Raw genomic sequence first — 18,254 nt, 5'->3', positions numbered from 1 at the left:
TTGCCTCGTAAAGCTTTTTTGTACTGAACTAGAAAAAAAGGAAATGTGTCCCCATTTTGCTCAGCAGAACTGAAGATTTCATTTGCCCACAAAGTGTCTTTGTACAATAACTGTTCCTTTTTTTATCCTCCTGGTTATGAAGCATAAGGAAATATGGTTATGTCTTTTTATTTAAATTATTAGCTATATCAGAGGACCTGTGAAAAGGAACTTTCAAATCTATTCTTGCTATGACGCAGGAATAGAAAGTCAAACTGCCTGACAGAAACACAGGCTGAGATGGCTATATTTGTATTAATGCAAACAAACCATTAAAAAATTAAGGGTTAAAGTCTGAAAAGGCCTGATATTCCAGTTTCTCTTCTAGACCTGATGCCAATGGATGTTTGCACATATCTTAACACTTTGTGGAGTGCTCAGTTCTGTGAGCTCGTTGCAACTACAAGCACAGTTCTCCCATTACATTTACAGGCTGGATAAAAAGCTGAGTTTTGAATCATTGAAATGAGTCATTCCCTCAGTGGCCAGAGGAGATGGCTGTGCTTGAGCTCTTTGTGTGAACAGTCTGCAGACCATGTGCAGTGACACCCCTTGTCCTACAAAGCTCTAGGAGTATCTGGTGTTTGCTTCTGCTCTTTGGTTTTTTGGGAGTGCTGAAGAAGGGAGTTGCCCATTAGCCCCAGTTGTGCAAACACAAGTGGAGAATCAAATTTGATGCAGACATCAGTCACTGCCCACACAGTAGAGTGTGGTCTGAAAATTGATGAGGGGAAATGCTGGTTTGAAGCCAAGAGATAATAAAGGGATCTGAGGCCTTGGAGTATGAGGTAGAGTTTTTCAGTGCTCATGTAGGGAAACCAGCCGGGCAAGAAAGGAGTAAATGAGGTTTCTTTCACTCCTGGTATGCCAGTAATATGAGAATCACTTGTTAGCAACACCTAGATGCAATTTGTGTTCACCTTGTTTCAAGACTTGCTGTATGCCTCACACATAGGAGAGCAGAGTGAGGGGACAGAGAGTGGCTGGAAAATATAAGTAGATGTCTGACTGTGAATGGTTTAGGAATTGCATTCCAAAAGCTGTGTAAATGGAAAATACAGGCAGCTAAGGAAGCAGGTGGGTTGTTTTTCTCTCCCTAATATAGGAACAACTACCATATATGAATAGCACAGGGGATCCACCCTTTTCTGTTTCTTGAATTTTCACTTATCTATAGGGATTTTATTTGCTCTGTGAGTTCTCTTGGGGCTTCCCTCCACCCTCGAGTGTACCAATGGTCTTTTCCTTCATCCTCCCCACTCTAGATCCACTAATTTTCCCCTGCATTATGACTCAAGATTTTTTTATTTTCAAATATTTCTACCATAAATTCCTTTCTATTGGGAACACATGAAAATGTATTTTTTTCCTCTAAGGTTCTCCATTGCACGTGTGTTATGTGAGCAAAGTGGGAGGAGGGAAAATACTTGTGACTGCTGCTTCTTGACTATGCTGCAACTCCATAAAGCCTGGTGCATTTTTCTGTTCTGCTCAGTGATTTCAGATGTGAGTCTCATCACAGATCTAGGTTCAACCAAATGTATTCTGAGCCTGTGATGGTAAATCATGGGATAACTGCCCTGAGCTCCCTCTAGAGCCAATGGAGAGAGTGCAGAGGGCACATATTTAATTCATTTAGCTTTCTAAATTTAGTTGAGTCCTCTGCTTCTGCACCTCAGTTTTCTTATTTGTTCTCTGAAAGGATGACCATCTCTTCATCTGTTAAATGAGGGTGTATAGCTTTTCTCTAATCTCAAGTCTAACTCAGTTATATTATGTAGAGAGCATAAGATCTTTGAGAAGAGTTTTTTGTTGTCATTGTCACCATACTTGAGTAAATTTTTAATTCCTCTCTGTGTACCCACCCCTGTGTACTGCTGTCAGGAGTGTGTGACTCACAAAAAAATTTGTTTATTTGAAGGCAAATTGACAGAAAGAAATTGTGAATGCACCAATTGCTGTATTTTTGGAGTATGTTTAGCCAATAATATATCTGATGCTATGCCAGGAGCTCAGGTCAGCAAGTTTCAAGTATTTGGAGACTGGAGGAGAACATGACTCAGAAGGCAGTGCTTGTAGCACAAGGTCTTGAAAAGGAGAGCGAGAAATAGCTTATTCTATCCACTGAGTTTGATTAAGTAAATGTTTTTTTTTGTCCCTGTTGCAGTGTAATAAGTAAAACACAGGAATGTAGAAATGTAAGCTTCTGGGAGATAGAGAGGAGGTATAACTTAATTAATTCCAGGTACTGGCAAAGAGGATCTTTCAAGAGAAAACAGTTAGAAATATGTGGAGTTTTTTTGGCTCAGAAGACAAAAATGAACATCTTTTTGTTATGTGTTTGTGCAAAATTCAGGACACATTTGAAGAAGGCAATGAGTCACTCAGTTATGTTCACTGTGGAAAGGGAATTGCTGCTATGCACAGTGCAACTGAAAACTTGGTTTTTAAGTAAGCAGATGCATTGGTTTTACTTAGCCCTGCAGCCACAAAAATGCATTTTTCAAATGTTTTTTAAAATAACTTTAAGAAACTGAAGAGATTCAACTCTTTCCTGAGCTAGTGTGTGAATATTGTGGTTTCTGATCTAACTGCAAGCCTGAAATCCTTCTGGTCATATCCTTAGCTGGGCAGAGTCACGCAGATCAAAGCCAGCATTTTACCAGGAGTAGTCAGGCACTCTCTCTATGCCCTGTCAATGCAATGCTTCTTCTCAGATAAAATCCTCTCACTACTGTCTAGGGAAAGACACTTCTTTAATTCCTAAGGGTTATTTTTCCCCCCATATTCCATGGTTTGTGGTTTTAACTCCAGGCTGCCTGATTTATATACAGAATGTATGTGCAGAGGAAGAATAAACACTGCACACTGTGTATTAGAGGGTGATTGTGGCAGGCTGCCAAGAGAGAAGAAAAGGTTGAATGGATGGATATTTTTGGGTGTCTTTACCAGGTACTCATTTTAACAGGCGTTGCAGACTTAATGCTCCATCACAAGATCCCACACAGCTAGCTAGTGTTCACAGAACCACAGGCAAATGCTTAATTCATGAGTACAGCTTGACTATGTAGGGTATGTCAGGGGATTAAGTAGGAGTTTTGTCCCTTGTTCCATAGCTCTGAGGTTTATTTGAGACAGGTCATCTTTCTCTCAGCTGCTGTTTTTTGGTTTTTTTTTTCACTAGTGTGTTCAAAAGCCTTTGAATACTGGAGGCAGAAACATTGCATTGTGTTATGCAGTCTAGTTAAAATTTTCTAATTCATTGGTGCTGCCTTGCACAGACTTGCTGGAATGTGAGGCATTTTGAAGTAAAGGAAGATATTGTCAATAAAAAGTACATGTCTTCTAATTTAATGACATTGGTATAGCTTTCATATAGCTTTTGGCCTCCTGGCTTCATTTTTGAGTGCTCCCATACAGATTTTAATCCATATTTTTCTTCATTATATTAAATGATGTGCAGGGCAGGATGTTAATGCTGAAACAGGAACTGAATTCAACTGCTGTTGCAGCCAGAAGGCTCCTCCTCTGTGGTCACACAACTGTGCTGGGAGCTCCAGCACTCCTTACTGCTGAAGACAGGCACTTCTGAGGCTGTCCCATGGCTCCAAACACAGCAGCAACAAATCACTTCTGCTGGAGTGCTAGGAAGGATTAATGGGAGACTGAGACTGGCCATTTTTCTCTCTCTACTTTCTCTTGTCAAAATTTTGATGTTGCTTAAATTATGAACTCATTGCTTATAACTTCTCTGTCATTCTCTTCCTGATTGTGAAACAGGAAGGAAACAAAATTATCAGCTGTTGGGGAAAAAAAAAGGAGAAGGAAACCTTTTGTGGTAAAATTAAAAGTGAAGTTTTGTAAACCTATATACTTTCTTCCTCTTTTTTATTTTCTTTTTTTTTTTTTTTACTTTTCTTTATCCTCTGCTTAAATAGCACTTCACATATATATGTGTAATTCACAGCACTCTAAAGCTTTTCTAAGACATAGATATAGGACTCTGATCCTTGATGCTGGATCTAAAAACCATAATCCTAGTGACCTTTTATCCAGAGTCATAGCTCTTACTGCTGCACCAGTTGCATGTTAGGACCAGTCTGGAAATCTTTACTGAGACAAGATGTAAGGTTTAACTGAATGAAAGCTACGCAGGAGCTCATGCTAGCGATTAACAGAAAACAGTAAATATATGGGGACATCTGGATTGTTAAATGAGTGTTGTTTCAATACCCAATACACATGAAAGAAGATGTTTACTTGGGGCATTTCATTTGCATTTAGTTACAAGGGTCACAGTAGCTTCAACCTGAAATATATGCATTTTTTTGGAAATTCCAGTTAAGATAGGCAATGTACAGTTTGTTTGCACTGTCCATAGCAGGACTACATAATGACCAAAATGTATGAAACGTAAGAGAGGGAATGAAATAAAAGTCTTCTCAATACTCCCATTGAAATCAAATACTTCATTTGACCTTTTCTTAACAGGTATTTGATGGTCCTAACAATGAAGCACCACTTCTTGAAAAACTCTGTGGAACACAGCATCCTCCTCCTATCACATCCTCCAGGAACCTGATGTACATCCGACTGCACTCCGATAACACCATCCAGCACAGGGGCTTCAGTGCTCACTTCACTGAGGGTAATTCATCATTTACATTAATGCATATTTATCTCATCACCACTTTGTATCTGACATAGTCTTTTAGCACAGCTAATCATGGCAAGTGTTATTTCTACCCATGCAGCACACCAGTGTGTATCTTTATCAGGAGCAAATTTTTCCAAATTATAGATAAAAGACTTTAAAGTCTGAGGATCAACTTAGATTCTTCAATTAGGAAAAAAGAAATCATACTTTTTATAGCAGGGCATCTAGCACACATCAGCTACCTCTTATTCTTCCTCCCTAGAGGGCTAGCTGTCCATAACTGTCCTGAGAAAAAAGTGCAACTGGCAGTGTCCACAGACCTAGTGACAAAATAACATTTTATATGTCCATCCATGCGTGTGAATCTGAAAAGCTATAAAAGAATTCTGTGTGGTGCTGTTGATGAAGTCCATGGATTCAGGCCTGCATACCCTGCCAAACATCTACTATCCAATTTGTGGCAGACTAATTGGTATTTTACATGGCTTTCTTTTTAATGAAAAATGACACCAAGTGGCAGAATTTTTTTCATGAAGTTACGTACTATTTGATATTTGGTGATTTGCTTTTTACTTTTTCTCAATAATTTGGGAAACAGTTTTTCCCCAAGATGCAGGCATTTAACTTTTGCAGAGAAAATCAATTTCTCTCATTTTCCTCTCAGGATTCTTTTCACTGTTAATTATTGCTTTTCCCAGAAATGTTTATTTCTTGAAAATATTGTAAAAATTATAAAGAAAAGGAGGATTTTATATCAACAAAAAACTCAGAAATCCCAGTTACTGAGGTACTAGTTAGATGCCTAATTAGGCATTTCTGGGTAATAGCTGTGAGAACCTAAACTGTTCAGCTTTCTCAAAACACATATACTGGATTCAGTACTGCACAAACTATGTCTGGTGAGTGAGTGCTCCCTGCCTAGGATTTTAGCAACCCAGCTTCCCTCTTCCAGAGAAAACTCAGTTAACTAAGCCCCATCTTTTGTTTGGTATTTTAGGCAGCACAGCTCAATAAATGAGCCTCAATCTTCAGTACTCATCTCCTCACCCTGCAGCTGAAAGCAAGTGTGTGTTAAACTCTGACCTGGGCACTTTATGAGCAGCCAGTGAGCTTACAGATGAGCATGGCAGCACTCAGCACTGTCAGCCAAAGCTCTGCAGTCAGTCAAGCTCCAGTGTGTGTGCAACACCTCACACAATTGCAGTTTTGCTGACACAGCTTGCAAGAGGATCCTGCCAATACAATGTGGGGCCACCCTTGGGTGCTGGAAAGTTGTGAACAATTACTTATGATTTTTATTTCCTAGCTGCAAGCATAAACAAATTACCAGAGAAATGGGTGTATTGCACTACCCTTAAACCAAGTTATTTTGGCTCCAAGGTATCTCTTCTGGGCTATGAAGAGGTGAAAACTATCAGGTCTAAAATCACTCTGGCTTCTTGCAGATGCTCAGCCAGGTGCAGCATGGCATGTGGATCCAGGTCAAGAAAGTGCAGCCAGTGCTGGGAACTAATCCCTAAGTTTCTTCTTCTGATTAAATACTATTGCAAATTTTATCCTCATTTCATGCTGATGTACCTTATTACACTTTATGCATTCATTTTCACTACAGTATCTAAGCAAGGTGATTTGTATATATAAATATTTATATATGTATCAATCTTTGTGTTTTGTTCTAAAGCATGTGGAAGTTTCATAGAGTCAGATTCAGTTGGGGCAGCAATTTCCTCTCCTCTGTATCCTGCCAAATACCCAAACAATCAGAACTGCAGCTGGATTATTCAGGCTCAGGAACCATGTAAGTAAAAACATCTTTTATAGTTAGTTAGGATGACTAACATCCTCATCTTCTTTTCTGTAATAACAATGCAAAATTCCTCCTTTATTTCTTTAGGAAGTTCTGCATCCTGGTAGCTGTGAGTGTGGCTCTCCCAGTCTGTCACAAGTCAGATTTCACTGTAAAAGATTCATGCATAGTGAGGAAAACAATTTACAACTTTGTCATCTTAGCCAATTTACAGTGACTTAAGTGTTAAAATTATAAATGAGGTGTTGAATGCTATGTGAAATTGGACGCATTTGTGAGAAAATCTAAGGTTTTACATATATTAAAGCACTTGTATTTAGCTGACCTTATTTTGGTCTGGAGTTTTCAAGCTGGAGTTGTGTTACATAAAATCTATGCTGTTAACATTAAAAAAATTAGATTGAATAATGAGAAAAGGTACACCGAAATTTCAATTTCAAATACAAACAAAAATATATAAATAAGCTGTTGTTATGTGCATAGATATGCTCTCAGCTATTCATAATTTTACACAGATTAATGATTGATCATAAAACACCGAATATTTTCCATCAGATACTGCTACCACCTTTAATACCCTCTATTAGCTTTACATTATATAAGATTCCTAAAAATAATTTGTATGTGTTAAATCCTATAATAATGTGCTGATATCCTCATTTTAAATAGCAACTATTCTAAATATAATATGTACAACTTCAGTTGTACATATTATATTTTGATATTGTTGATAAAATCCTAGAATGTTTCAATCATATTTATAAATTTATTTTGCTGGTTTATAAAACAAATATCAATTTGCCGAGAAAATACCAAAACATAAATCAGGAGATAAGCAATTCTTGTTTGAACATAGTTACTTACACAAATAGGATGTTCATGAAAAAGACATCATCTGAGCTGTTCATCACCTATGTAACATTTATTTTTAAAGACAAACTTTCCCTGGATTCATATTGAAAACTCATACATGACTGCTGTCTCCTCAATTACATGAGCATTGAGAGACCATAAAAATGCTACGTGAGAAGCAGTGACTTCCAACACTTACCATCAGGACCATCACATGCCTCATGTTACAGCTGCATGTGGTTTCTTTACACTGTATATAATGTTATTTATTTATAGAATTACATAAATAAACAGGATACATACATTGCATTGCATACATGTCTGATAGATTTAGCCAATGGCAAGACACAGCAGAGTTCCTGCTCTGCTTTTACTGGGAAGGCCAACAAGTCTCCTGCTCTGACCACCCACTGTGTTTTTCCTTTTTGCTGTGTATCCTGAGGACCTGCATTGATAGCTGTAATTGATTGACCAGGCGGGACACAAAGGCGTGGGGAACATGTGTCTGCAACTGAATGCCAGTCAGCAGCACCCTGCTGAATGCAGCCTCGGCTCCATGGCTGTCATTTCAGCTTATTCAAGCCAATTAAGTGGGGCCCAGGGAGAAGCAAAATATTTGTGTCAAATTCAGTTTGGTCAGTGTGGGAGAAAACTTAGTTATCATCTAAATCATGAGACTCTTTCTGACCCACTCAAACTGCATGGAACCCTAAGGCCAGTAATAACTGCTGTCCCAGATTGGTGTCAAGGACAGCTTCTCTTCTGCCAGCTGTGGCTTCACCTTTGTTTATATCAGACAAGTAAGAGTAGTAGGAGAGTCAAAAATACCCTGAATCATAAATCCTCTTTTTCATAATATAGCCTGCAGTCCAAGAGTGTGGAAAATCCAATTCTGTACAAGTATAGCTGAGGGTAGTTAACGATCCTTTGACCAGTCCAATTGATGAATGTGGACTGTTGCAATATGTTGAAAGAAGTGGCTCTTTCTAAGCCTGGAGCAGGGCACATTTGTCCAGATCTATGGTATAGATTGCAAAGGGACAGCAGGTCATGGGTGTGTAGAAATAAGTTTTGTTTCTGAAAGTCTGTAGATTTTCCATCTTTTATTTGCTATTTTTTTTCAGTATATAATGATGCTGTCCAGAAACAAGGAAACTTATATCCATGTGTATATGCTAAATCCTGTCCTTCTAATGTTGATTGAATTAGAAAGTACTGAAAGGTACTGAAGAGATTTACCAGGACCTTTGCACTAAAGGTTAATGCATTTACATCAAATTCATTCACTATATAATGAAAAAAACTACTTCAGATATGCTTTATGGGAACTAATTGACTTCAGGGGGAAAAAAAGAACATTTGTTTACATGTAAATATTTCTCTGTGAAATTACTAACTTCTTCCTCAATTTTTACTCTTTGCTCTTGCCAGTCAACCATGTCACACTTTCATTCACTGACTTTGATATTGAAAAAAATGGACGAAACTGTACAACTGATTTTGTGGAGATTTTGGATGGAAATAACTATGAGGCTCCTCTTCAAGGTATTGTACCTTTCCCTTGTGTATTTGATATATATAGAACTACACCCAAGGTAAGCAGGAGAAGGTTTTCTGTTCATGGTCTCCTGCTCCATGGAGTTTCTTTTATAACAAAATCTCCTTGGCCTCTCTGGCCAGAGGAAATTGAGAATAGATAATAAGTTTTCAGTGTGAATGGCAGAGTCCTCCCGGGCTCTGACAATACTCCTAAAAAGCTGCAGTTTGGTGTTGACTCCAGCTGCCTTTTCCTTCCTCCTCAGCTGAACAATGTAGGGAACCAAGCAATTCAATTTAAACCGAATTTCCAGTTAACTGCACAAAAGCATAAAATAACAAATAAGCACAGTCCATGCTAAACACTGGTAAGGCAGCTGCAAACTCTGGGAGTGGAAAATGGCTTTGTCAAGCCATGGAAAGCCTAACTCTTCTGCTCTTTCCTGAATTTTAGATAGCTTTCTTCTGACTTCTCTGGAGAGTACCATCCCCTTCAAGTGCTGGGAGCAGCCTGAAGTGGCAAAATTCAGAGCCCTGGCCACAGGGTGGTCCCAACTCTCCTTGTATCCTTAGGGATACCTCTAATTCCTTTCTGGAAAATTCAGAATATCCCTTTCTTATTATGTTCTTCCTTACTCAACTTTTGTTGAGGCTCCTTTGTTGGGAGTGGGGCTGCAGTCAGTTTAAATGGTTTGTAACTAGGACCAGAATTAATTTTTTATCTCCTATCCTTGTCTTTCACTTGCCAGAAGGACTTTTTAGTACTTAAAGGGGACACGTAAGAAAGATGGGGAAAAACATTTTAGAAAGGCATATTGAGATTGTCATGGTTTTAAGCTAAAAGAAAATAGATTTCAACTAGATATAAAGAAAACATTTTTTTACTAGGAGGGTGGTGAAATACTGCAAGAAGTTGTCTGGAGAACTGGTAGATGCCCTGGAAACATTCAAGATCAGGCTGGATGAAGTTCTGAGCTACCAGATCTAGTTCAAGATGCCCCTGCTCATTGCAGGGTGGTTGGACTGGATGACCTTTAAAGGTTACTTCCAACCCAGAGTATTCAATTATTCTATGATACTAGCTCCTATCTTTCTTTTTACTGACAGATGCCCTTTTGACAGATCATGACTCATATTCCTAATCCTCTGTTACAATCCATTACAAGAGAAATGGTCTGTTATTTTTCAGTTGGTTTTTTTTGTTTGTTTGTTTCATCAAAAATCAGTTAAGTGAAATAGAAAGCACTGATATATTTAACAGGTTTTTTTGTGGTTTTTTTCCAATTAGGCAGTCATATCATTTTTTTCCTTTTTTTTGAGGGAACTCAATGATAGAATAGCCAGGGTCGAGGGTGTCTGGGTTGCAGGAGGTCCTTTCTCTGCTAAAAAAAAATTGCTACAAGAGTTGAGTTTTGGGAAAATGTCATGGAGTATTTCTTTTTTATGTAGATTGGATTGACAACTGCAATTCTAAGCAACAAACATTACTTCTGCTTGTTGTCAGGCATGAACTCCAAATATTAAATTAGCAGTAGTAATTAGATGCTGAACACTTGTTTTTTTCCCCTCTGTGTTCTGCTCTCTTTCAGGCCGTTACTGTGGCACTACTATGCCACATCCTATCACTTCTTTTGGTAATGCCTTGGTGGTGAATTTCATCTCCAACAGTGATGTTACTGCCAGGGGTTTCCATGCCACCTATGCTGCATCGTCATCATGTAAGTCCATACAACAGGTGCTACTTCCTTTTGCCACTGACTTTTAAGAAAAAGAACAGAACAGATCTTTACCTCTTTTTCTCTCTGTCATTCGATTTTTGAACCTCCCGTTTTGCCTTCCTCTATTTAGCCAAGGTCTCAGCAAGTACATCAACAAGCTAAAAAACAAAGAGACAAGGAGAAATGCTTTCTTGATTAGCAAGTGCTCTGTCTCTGTCAAGCTTTTTTTTTAGTTTTTTGGTTTTGCCATCCTTTCCAAGCCTCTGTTGTCTCTGTCTTGTTGCAGCCTGCGGGGGTACTTTCCACATGGACAGAGGAGCTTTCAACAGCCCTGGCTATCCCGAGCCGTATCCGCTCAACAGCGAGTGTGTCTGGACAATCCTCAGCTCCCCTGGCAACAGGCTCCAGCTGTCCTTCATGTAAATGCATTGCCAGGGGTTATTATTCAGCCTTTAACAGACCTGAAGGAAGGATGCTCTGTGTTTCTTAGGAAATGTAATTACCCAACGATAAAGCTGAAACATATTTTTAGAGTAACTTGGAAAGAGAACACAGCAGGGGTTAGTGGCAGCTTGCAATCAGTGTTTCCCTGTCTTAGTCATTGCTTCTATTAAGGCATATTCAGCATTATATAAATAGGTGGAGCAGCATGAGATGGTGAAGAAGCCAGTTCTTACTCACTTATAAACAAGAAAAGGAAATTTAGCAGCACTCTGCCTTTTCTTTACAAAGGAAATTCCTACAATGTAAACATTCATTTTAATGTTATGTAGCTGATTAATATAAAGGGCCTAGATATCCCACACATTGTAGAGACCTCTTAGCAACTTTCCAGTATCTGAAGGGGGCATACAGGGAAGATGGAGAGGGACTCTTCATCACAAACTGTAGCAACAGGACAAGGGGCAATAGGTTCAAACTGAAAATGGACAGGTTTGAGAGGTCAAAAAGAAATTCTTTACTGTGAGAGTGATGAAGCACTGCAACAGGTTGCTCAGAGATGTTGTGGATGCTCCAAACCTGGCAGTGTTCAAGGCCAGATTGGATGGGGACTTGGGCAATCTGATCTAGTAGAAGGTGTCCCTGTCCATGGCAGGGGATTTGAAACTACTTGATCTTTAAGATCCCTTCCAACTCGAAACATTCTATGATTCTATTCTGAGATTCTAAAATTGATGTTAGATGCTTCAAAATTTCTCCAACAGTTAAAGCAGAGGAGCTACAACAGAAATCAGAAGAATATGTGAAAAAAAAAAATTTCCTTCAGTAAACTAACTTTCCTTTGAACACTTCTGACAGGAAAGTCATGTGGAGAATAATATGGAGTCCTTTACCAGGGTTGAAAAGGTTCTTTACCCATGAGGTAGATTTCTGAGCCTCCCCGTTTCCGGGCATCAAACAGTGGCTGCTGCCAAGAAAGAGGGCACTGACCTTTAGCAAAGCTTACCAAGAATGAGCAAGAAAAGAAAACTAGCTCTGAAACCTGCATTTTCAATTAATCAAAATAAAAGGAAAATTTTTCTGGTAACACACTGACTTTATAAGGCACAACTTGTTAGGCATGTGCTGATTCACTAATGCAATAAAAAGGACACTCTGATTCCTCCACTACTCACTGAAGCAGAGAAAAATCACTACAGCCTGAAAACATTTTCCAAAATGTTTTTCAAAAGCCTGTAAACATTTTGAAAATGTTAAAAAATAAGCAGTAACTTTTCAGAAACAACCCAGAATTCTAGTGTGAAGCACAATCTTTCCGTTGAACATATATTCACTTATATAAAGTGACACTGAGTAGATGTTAATTCTTTTTCTTCAGTTACACATAGCTGGAAGGCAAGCTAAAATACTGGAAAGCAAGTAGTAATTGTGTTAGAAAGTACTATTTTTTAAAATTTCATTTAGTATTCGGGGTTATAAAGTTTTGTTGGCATGAGGCATTAATTTTCTTCAGCTCAGTCTGAACTGAAATGTCTATCTTGCAATGCAAGGGCTAGATTTAAATTGTTCTGAAATATATCCAGATGAGTGGTTTGAACCATTTCACAGCATGGTATGCTGAACACATATAGCTATAGTCAAATCTGAAAGAGAGAAGTTGTTACCAGAGTATCAGAAAGCATGAATATTTAAGGCATTGGTTATTAGAGGCACTCTGGAATCTTTGCTATATATTCTTACCCTGTTTCTGAAAACCATGTTGGTTTGTATAAAAGCAATTCACTTAGAATAACTGATGATTTTTAAAATGTATTTATCATTCATCTTGGTGCAATATTAAGAATTTATAATTTGATCACTTATTCCTTTTCTAGGGTGAAAAGTAGTTTAGAAGACTTGATAACAATCCTTTTTTTTATGTTGCACACCCAGATATGTAAAAGTCAGAGAGGCCAGAGAAACAGTAATATTTTGCAATTCTGGAGAAACTGCTAAGGGATTTCTGACCTCTGAGGTGTTAACTACAATTAAATCAGCAATTGTTTCCTCACCACAGAGTGTGCTGAAATAATAGGCATATGAAGGGGCTAAAATATTCTCTGCACCTGACACTCATTGGATTTACATTAAAAATCTGAATTATATCCCAGGGGTTTCTGAGTTTTATGGTTGTTTTGGAGAACCAAGAAATTTTAAACAGGTTTGAGGACTCAAAATGTGTAACTCTTCACACTGAAGCTCTGTTTTAAAATAAGGGGATGGAAAGTGAGTGCCCTGTATTGGTGGCCTTGGCCGAGGGTTTTGTTGCTGCCCTTTCCTTTAACTCACAGAAGGATACCAACTACAGTGGGGTTAATGGCCTGGCAGGCCACACTCTGCAGTATGTGCCAGCCCTATGTGTGCTAATCCTCTTCCACTGCTATTGAAACAGAGCATTTCAGCTGGAGGAGAGTAGTGGCTGCACCAAAGATTACCTGGAGATTCGTGAAGGGAGTGATACAGGCACGCTGACAGGACGATTCTGTGGGAGCTCCTTCCCTTCAAATTATACATCAACTGTCGGACATATCCTGTGGGTCAAATTTGTCTCGGACAGTTCAGGCACAGATGTTGGTTTCAGGGCCACCTTCTCTCACTGTAAGTAGATGTCATTTGATTGAAAACTATTGTTCTTTCATAATACTTCTGAAATTATTGACCCCCTAATGTCTATTTGAAAATATTTGCTGATGTCAAAAAGTCTGTAAATTCACTTAAAAAATATTTTGTAAAATATCTACTGAATGTAAAGGAGTGCTCTTAAGCATGCCAGAAGTATATCAGATTTATTAGGCAATTGGAAAATTAAGAAAAAAGTATTTCTGTCCCAGCTTTCCACTGTCCATCTTGTGGTTTGGATCTAGATGCCATCAGCCAGGGAGTGCAATTAGAAAAAAGGAAATGATGCCAATTTATAGATCCAAAATTTCAAGGTACCACTGCCAACATCAGTCTGACTTACTGCATGAACAGACTGCTGAAGCTAAACATCCACAGCTATTTTGATTATGCAAGTTAAATTCTAATAATTTTCCTTCTTTTGAGATTTAAGTCCTTTCCAAAATGAATTATCTGTAGTTCAGACTTCAATGAAATCAGAACCATTTTTCACCAGAATGTGCATAGGCATTAAAAAAAAATTCTTCAATGCTTTCGAGTAGAAATGAACATAAAGTAGTCAGAGTCAGGGAGAAGTTTAGGTATGATGTCTTCCTTCTTCCCCTACATGTAGACCCATAAGGCTCAAATTGGTAATTTCCTTCAGAAAAGGGAACACTGCTGGATGTGCGTCTTAGAACTGTCTGAGCCATGTCTTGCAGCCTTGCAGTACTGTCTAGTCCGAAGTAAAATAAGTCACATGGACCCCCCAGCGTTTTACTCTACGTGAATTAGAAGCATTAATTGTATCTTTCTTGTTTTTCAGTGTATGGAAATGACATTGTGGGAGACAGAGGGCAAATAGCTTCACCACAGTGGCCCAGAAGTTATCCTCACAATTCCAATTACCAGTGGCGGATAAGTGTTAATGCTTCCCAAGTTATCCATGGCCGTATCCTGCAGATGGATCTCGAAAATCATCACAGGTGCCAGTATGACAATCTAAAGGTGATTTCATTCTGAGAAGTTATTTTATTTCCATCAACTTTAGTAAAATGGATGAATAGAGAAACTTACATGATAAATGGGAAGCATTTCTGAGGGTGTGGTGTGGCTTTCTCTTTTTGCTGTGTTGTCCTTTCAGTTATTATTATTTATAGGAAGAGTTACATACTCTTTGTCTCCCTAACAGATATTTCCAATCTGTAAGTTTGAAATTTACTGAAAATAAGTCCACAATGGTACAATCCTAAATATTACTATCCTAGAATTTCAGGTCAGATACCAGACTGAAATTTTCTCCATGCTGGTTCAGTTAAGGACAACAGGGATAATAACATCTCAATGCTTCTAAAAAGAACGTTACTTTTAAATCCTACAAGCAGCAATTCTTTACTTGCACCTTCTTTACTCTTTGCATCAGTAATTTGGCTGCTGGCAGTAGAAAGGTGCATCTTTCTTGCAGTTTGATTGTTTCTCTGTACCACCCTGTAATACAGTCTAGCTAGGTTAAAAAACAGAATAGTGGAATAGTTTGGAGTTGGAAGGGGCCTTTTACAGGTTATGTAATCCAACCCCCAGCAATAAGCAGGGGCTTCTTCAATACACCACTCATGGTGCTAAGCAAAATGAGCAATAGAGAATACAACTTCATTCTGAACTCAGCTAACACAACCACTTTAATAAGGTAAATATTTCTTGCTTTCTTTTTTTTTTTTTAAAGCAGCTAATTCATCAATTGTCCTTTTTTTTATCTATTACAAAGTTAACACAAGTTCGATATTTTTGGTTCATTCGTATACTGATATTCAAATGTAATATTAGTTCAAAAAGGAAATAAATATTTTTCTTTCATCTCATATAATATATAAACAGAATTTTTTCTCTTAACTCAGCCTTTGTCCCTCTGAAAGCAAAATAAGTTTCTTAAACCAGCTAGACATTTAGTGAGTGTAAATCAGCTTGACCTTTAACTTGACTCAAGGATCAGATCATTAATGTAATATTAATGGTTATTTAATAATTTCTAGCTTTCTCTACTGGATATTTTTACTGGGTGGTAGATGAGAAGAAAGAAATAAGCTTGAAAGGTGGCAAAGTAGAAGCATCTTGTAACCAGCCAAGATTTTTGGTTATAAATATATACAATAAAAAAAAAATCTGCTTATTTATCTGATAGAACTCAAGATACATATGTTCCTCAGTGGATGGAAAAAAGATAAGGGAAAAAAAGAAAAGTAATTCCTTTTCTTTCCCCTGCATATCATGTTTTTTTTTTTTTCCCCATCAAGGATAAAAATTGTACCTTTGGACTTTTTTTAAAGAGGGATATTGTATGTTCCTAAAGAGCAGCCCTGTGATAGGGAATGAGGTGAATTTGACAACTTCCATTCAGGTCCTTCTGTGAAAGCTTCATTTTTAACTGCATATAATTGAAAGGGAAAGTTTGTTCCTTTTTTATAAGAGAGGTTTTCTCTCTAACTTGGATTTGTTGAGAAATCTCTCACTCATTTAAAGAGGCTAATTTTCTCCTTGGAAATTTGCTGAGTATGGGGCAGATGAAAATCTGGGTCTGTGAGGAACAGCACTGTTCTTCTCTCTGCAGGTGTATGACGGGCCCACAGTTCATTCTCGTCTTGTTGCAACGTACTGTGGTGCAGACCCTGCTTCTTTTGCATCCTCTGGCAGTTCAATGACAATCCAGTTCCAGTCAGATTCATCTGTGACTGGAAAGGGCTTTCTTTTGGAGTGGTATGCAGTGGACGCATCTGCTGTTACGCATACCATTGCTAGAGGTGGGTTTTCAGTGAGTTCCACAGTTACAAGTGATACAGCCAGTGATACACTCAGCTTTACTTAAAGAATTCCAAGCAAACTTCCCCACTAGAGAAAGCCCAAGTTATTAATGAGGGAAAGATTTCAGTGATATTTTAATGAAGCATTTTACTATCTTTTAAAAACAATTTATAGAGTCTCTTAGATATACTAATTTACAGTGTTCTAAAAATAAGCATGTTGCTAGAGGATCATTTTTCTTTACACAGGTATTTAATTAAATCTAAACATTTGTTATGCTTTCATGGAAAATTATCCCTCTTGAAAAACCCTTCTAAATCATTGGCCATTGTGATATGAAACAAGCACAATAGCTTATGTTAAACTGTGGTAGATGCTCTTAGGTATTTTGTTAGCTATTCCTCAAGATAAAATAGGTCACAACATTGTTGCAGCAGCTGGCACAGGAACATGCTTACAGATGAGAATTTTCAAGTCTTATACTTCCAATCCAAACTGAAGTTGAAGAATTTGTGCATTACTGTGACTACATATATCATCACTGTGCCCTCATTGTGGTTTGTTATAGGAGTATCATCTTATATTACATGAGGGGTGTATTCAGTTTAAAAAGAGGATGCTTTCTTTTTTTGTCATCTTGTCCATGACAGGCGCATGTGGAGGGTCTGTAACAACTGAAGAAACACCTTCATTCCTCTTCTCCCCAAGCTGGCCAATGAATTACAGAAATCTTGAGGACTGTATGTGGCTTATCAGAGCTCCTGGATCCACTGTGGAATTCAATATCCTGGCACTAGACATAGAATCTCACAGCTCATGCAACTATGACAAACTTATTATCAGAGATGGTGAGAAGCCAATCTTGCCCTACCCTGACAGGGTGCAGTAGAGACCCAAGGTCCAAATACCTCAAATTCTTATCTCCACTGTGCTTAAGCAATCTAGATAGCAATGGGAACATGCCCTAAAACAGTATTCTTCTTCTATTCTGAGACTTTCTGCTAGTTAAAATAAAATTAGCAAAGTCTAGCAAAATATTTGGTGATCTATAAAAATATTTCTAAATTTGTAAGGGGTTAAAGGCCTTGAAAAGAAGATTCCTGAAAGTATGAGCCACAGTGACAGGCAGGCAGATGTGGACTGATTCAGTTTAAACATTAATGTGTTCTTTTCATCCCAGGAGACAATATTCTTTCCCCAGTACTGGCTACTCTGTGTGGACGAGAACCTCCTGGACCAATAAGATCAACTGGAGATGCAATGTTGATCCACTTCATGTCAGATGCAAGTGTCACTGGAGCTGGGTTTAATGCCTCTTATCACAAAAGTAAGACTCATTTCTCTTCTCCCCCAGATAAATGTCTGCCTTGCTGCTAGCAATGGGGTAAGAGACTGGCATTTGTTAAGAGCTGTCTACAATTGAATTAATTACACACACATCTAATTATTCACCTCTCATGGATATGTGTTAATAAATTTCTGACTCTACAAGGGTAAAATTTTCTATTTTCCCAGCAATATAATGCAAGAAAGCATGATTCAACCCGACCAGTCACTTCTCAGAAGGAAGAAAAGCATATGCCTAAGTTTATAACAGCTCAGCTGAAGGGTGAAAGAATGCTCAACTAAGAGAAAGAAATGAATGACTCAAAGCAGAAAGAGACAAGTGCAGGAATCTGTATAAATTCTAGCAGGAGTGTCAGCAATTTCCAGCAACAGTCCTCCCACATGAACTCAGGAATGATGACAGATTCCTGAATGAGCTGAGGCA

The 18,254-nt window shown here is 38.1% G+C and overlaps 1 protein-coding gene across 1 annotated transcript in view; it reads left to right on the top strand.

Annotated features, from left to right (window-relative positions):
- The window catches only part of CUBN (cubilin), a 141,967-nt gene that overhangs the window by 74,005 nt on the left and 49,708 nt on the right, over positions 1-18,254 (top strand). The window contains exons 32-41 of the mRNA XM_077781257.1: positions 4,531-4,687; positions 6,378-6,494; positions 8,787-8,900; positions 10,481-10,609; positions 10,896-11,028; positions 13,482-13,687; positions 14,514-14,695; positions 16,293-16,482; positions 17,134-17,331; positions 17,664-17,810. Coding sequence (XP_077637383.1) covers positions 4,531-4,687; positions 6,378-6,494; positions 8,787-8,900; positions 10,481-10,609; positions 10,896-11,028; positions 13,482-13,687; positions 14,514-14,695; positions 16,293-16,482; positions 17,134-17,331; positions 17,664-17,810 — 1,573 coding nt within the window. The remainder of the gene's footprint in view (positions 1-4,530; positions 4,688-6,377; positions 6,495-8,786; positions 8,901-10,480; positions 10,610-10,895; positions 11,029-13,481; positions 13,688-14,513; positions 14,696-16,292; positions 16,483-17,133; positions 17,332-17,663; positions 17,811-18,254) is intronic.

Source organism: Lonchura striata, chromosome 1 (genome assembly GCF_046129695.1).
Source record: "Lonchura striata isolate bLonStr1 chromosome 1, bLonStr1.mat, whole genome shotgun sequence".
Taxonomy (NCBI): Eukaryota; Metazoa; Chordata; class Aves; order Passeriformes; family Estrildidae; genus Lonchura; species Lonchura striata.
This window is presented reverse-complemented; position numbering and strand designations above follow the sequence as displayed.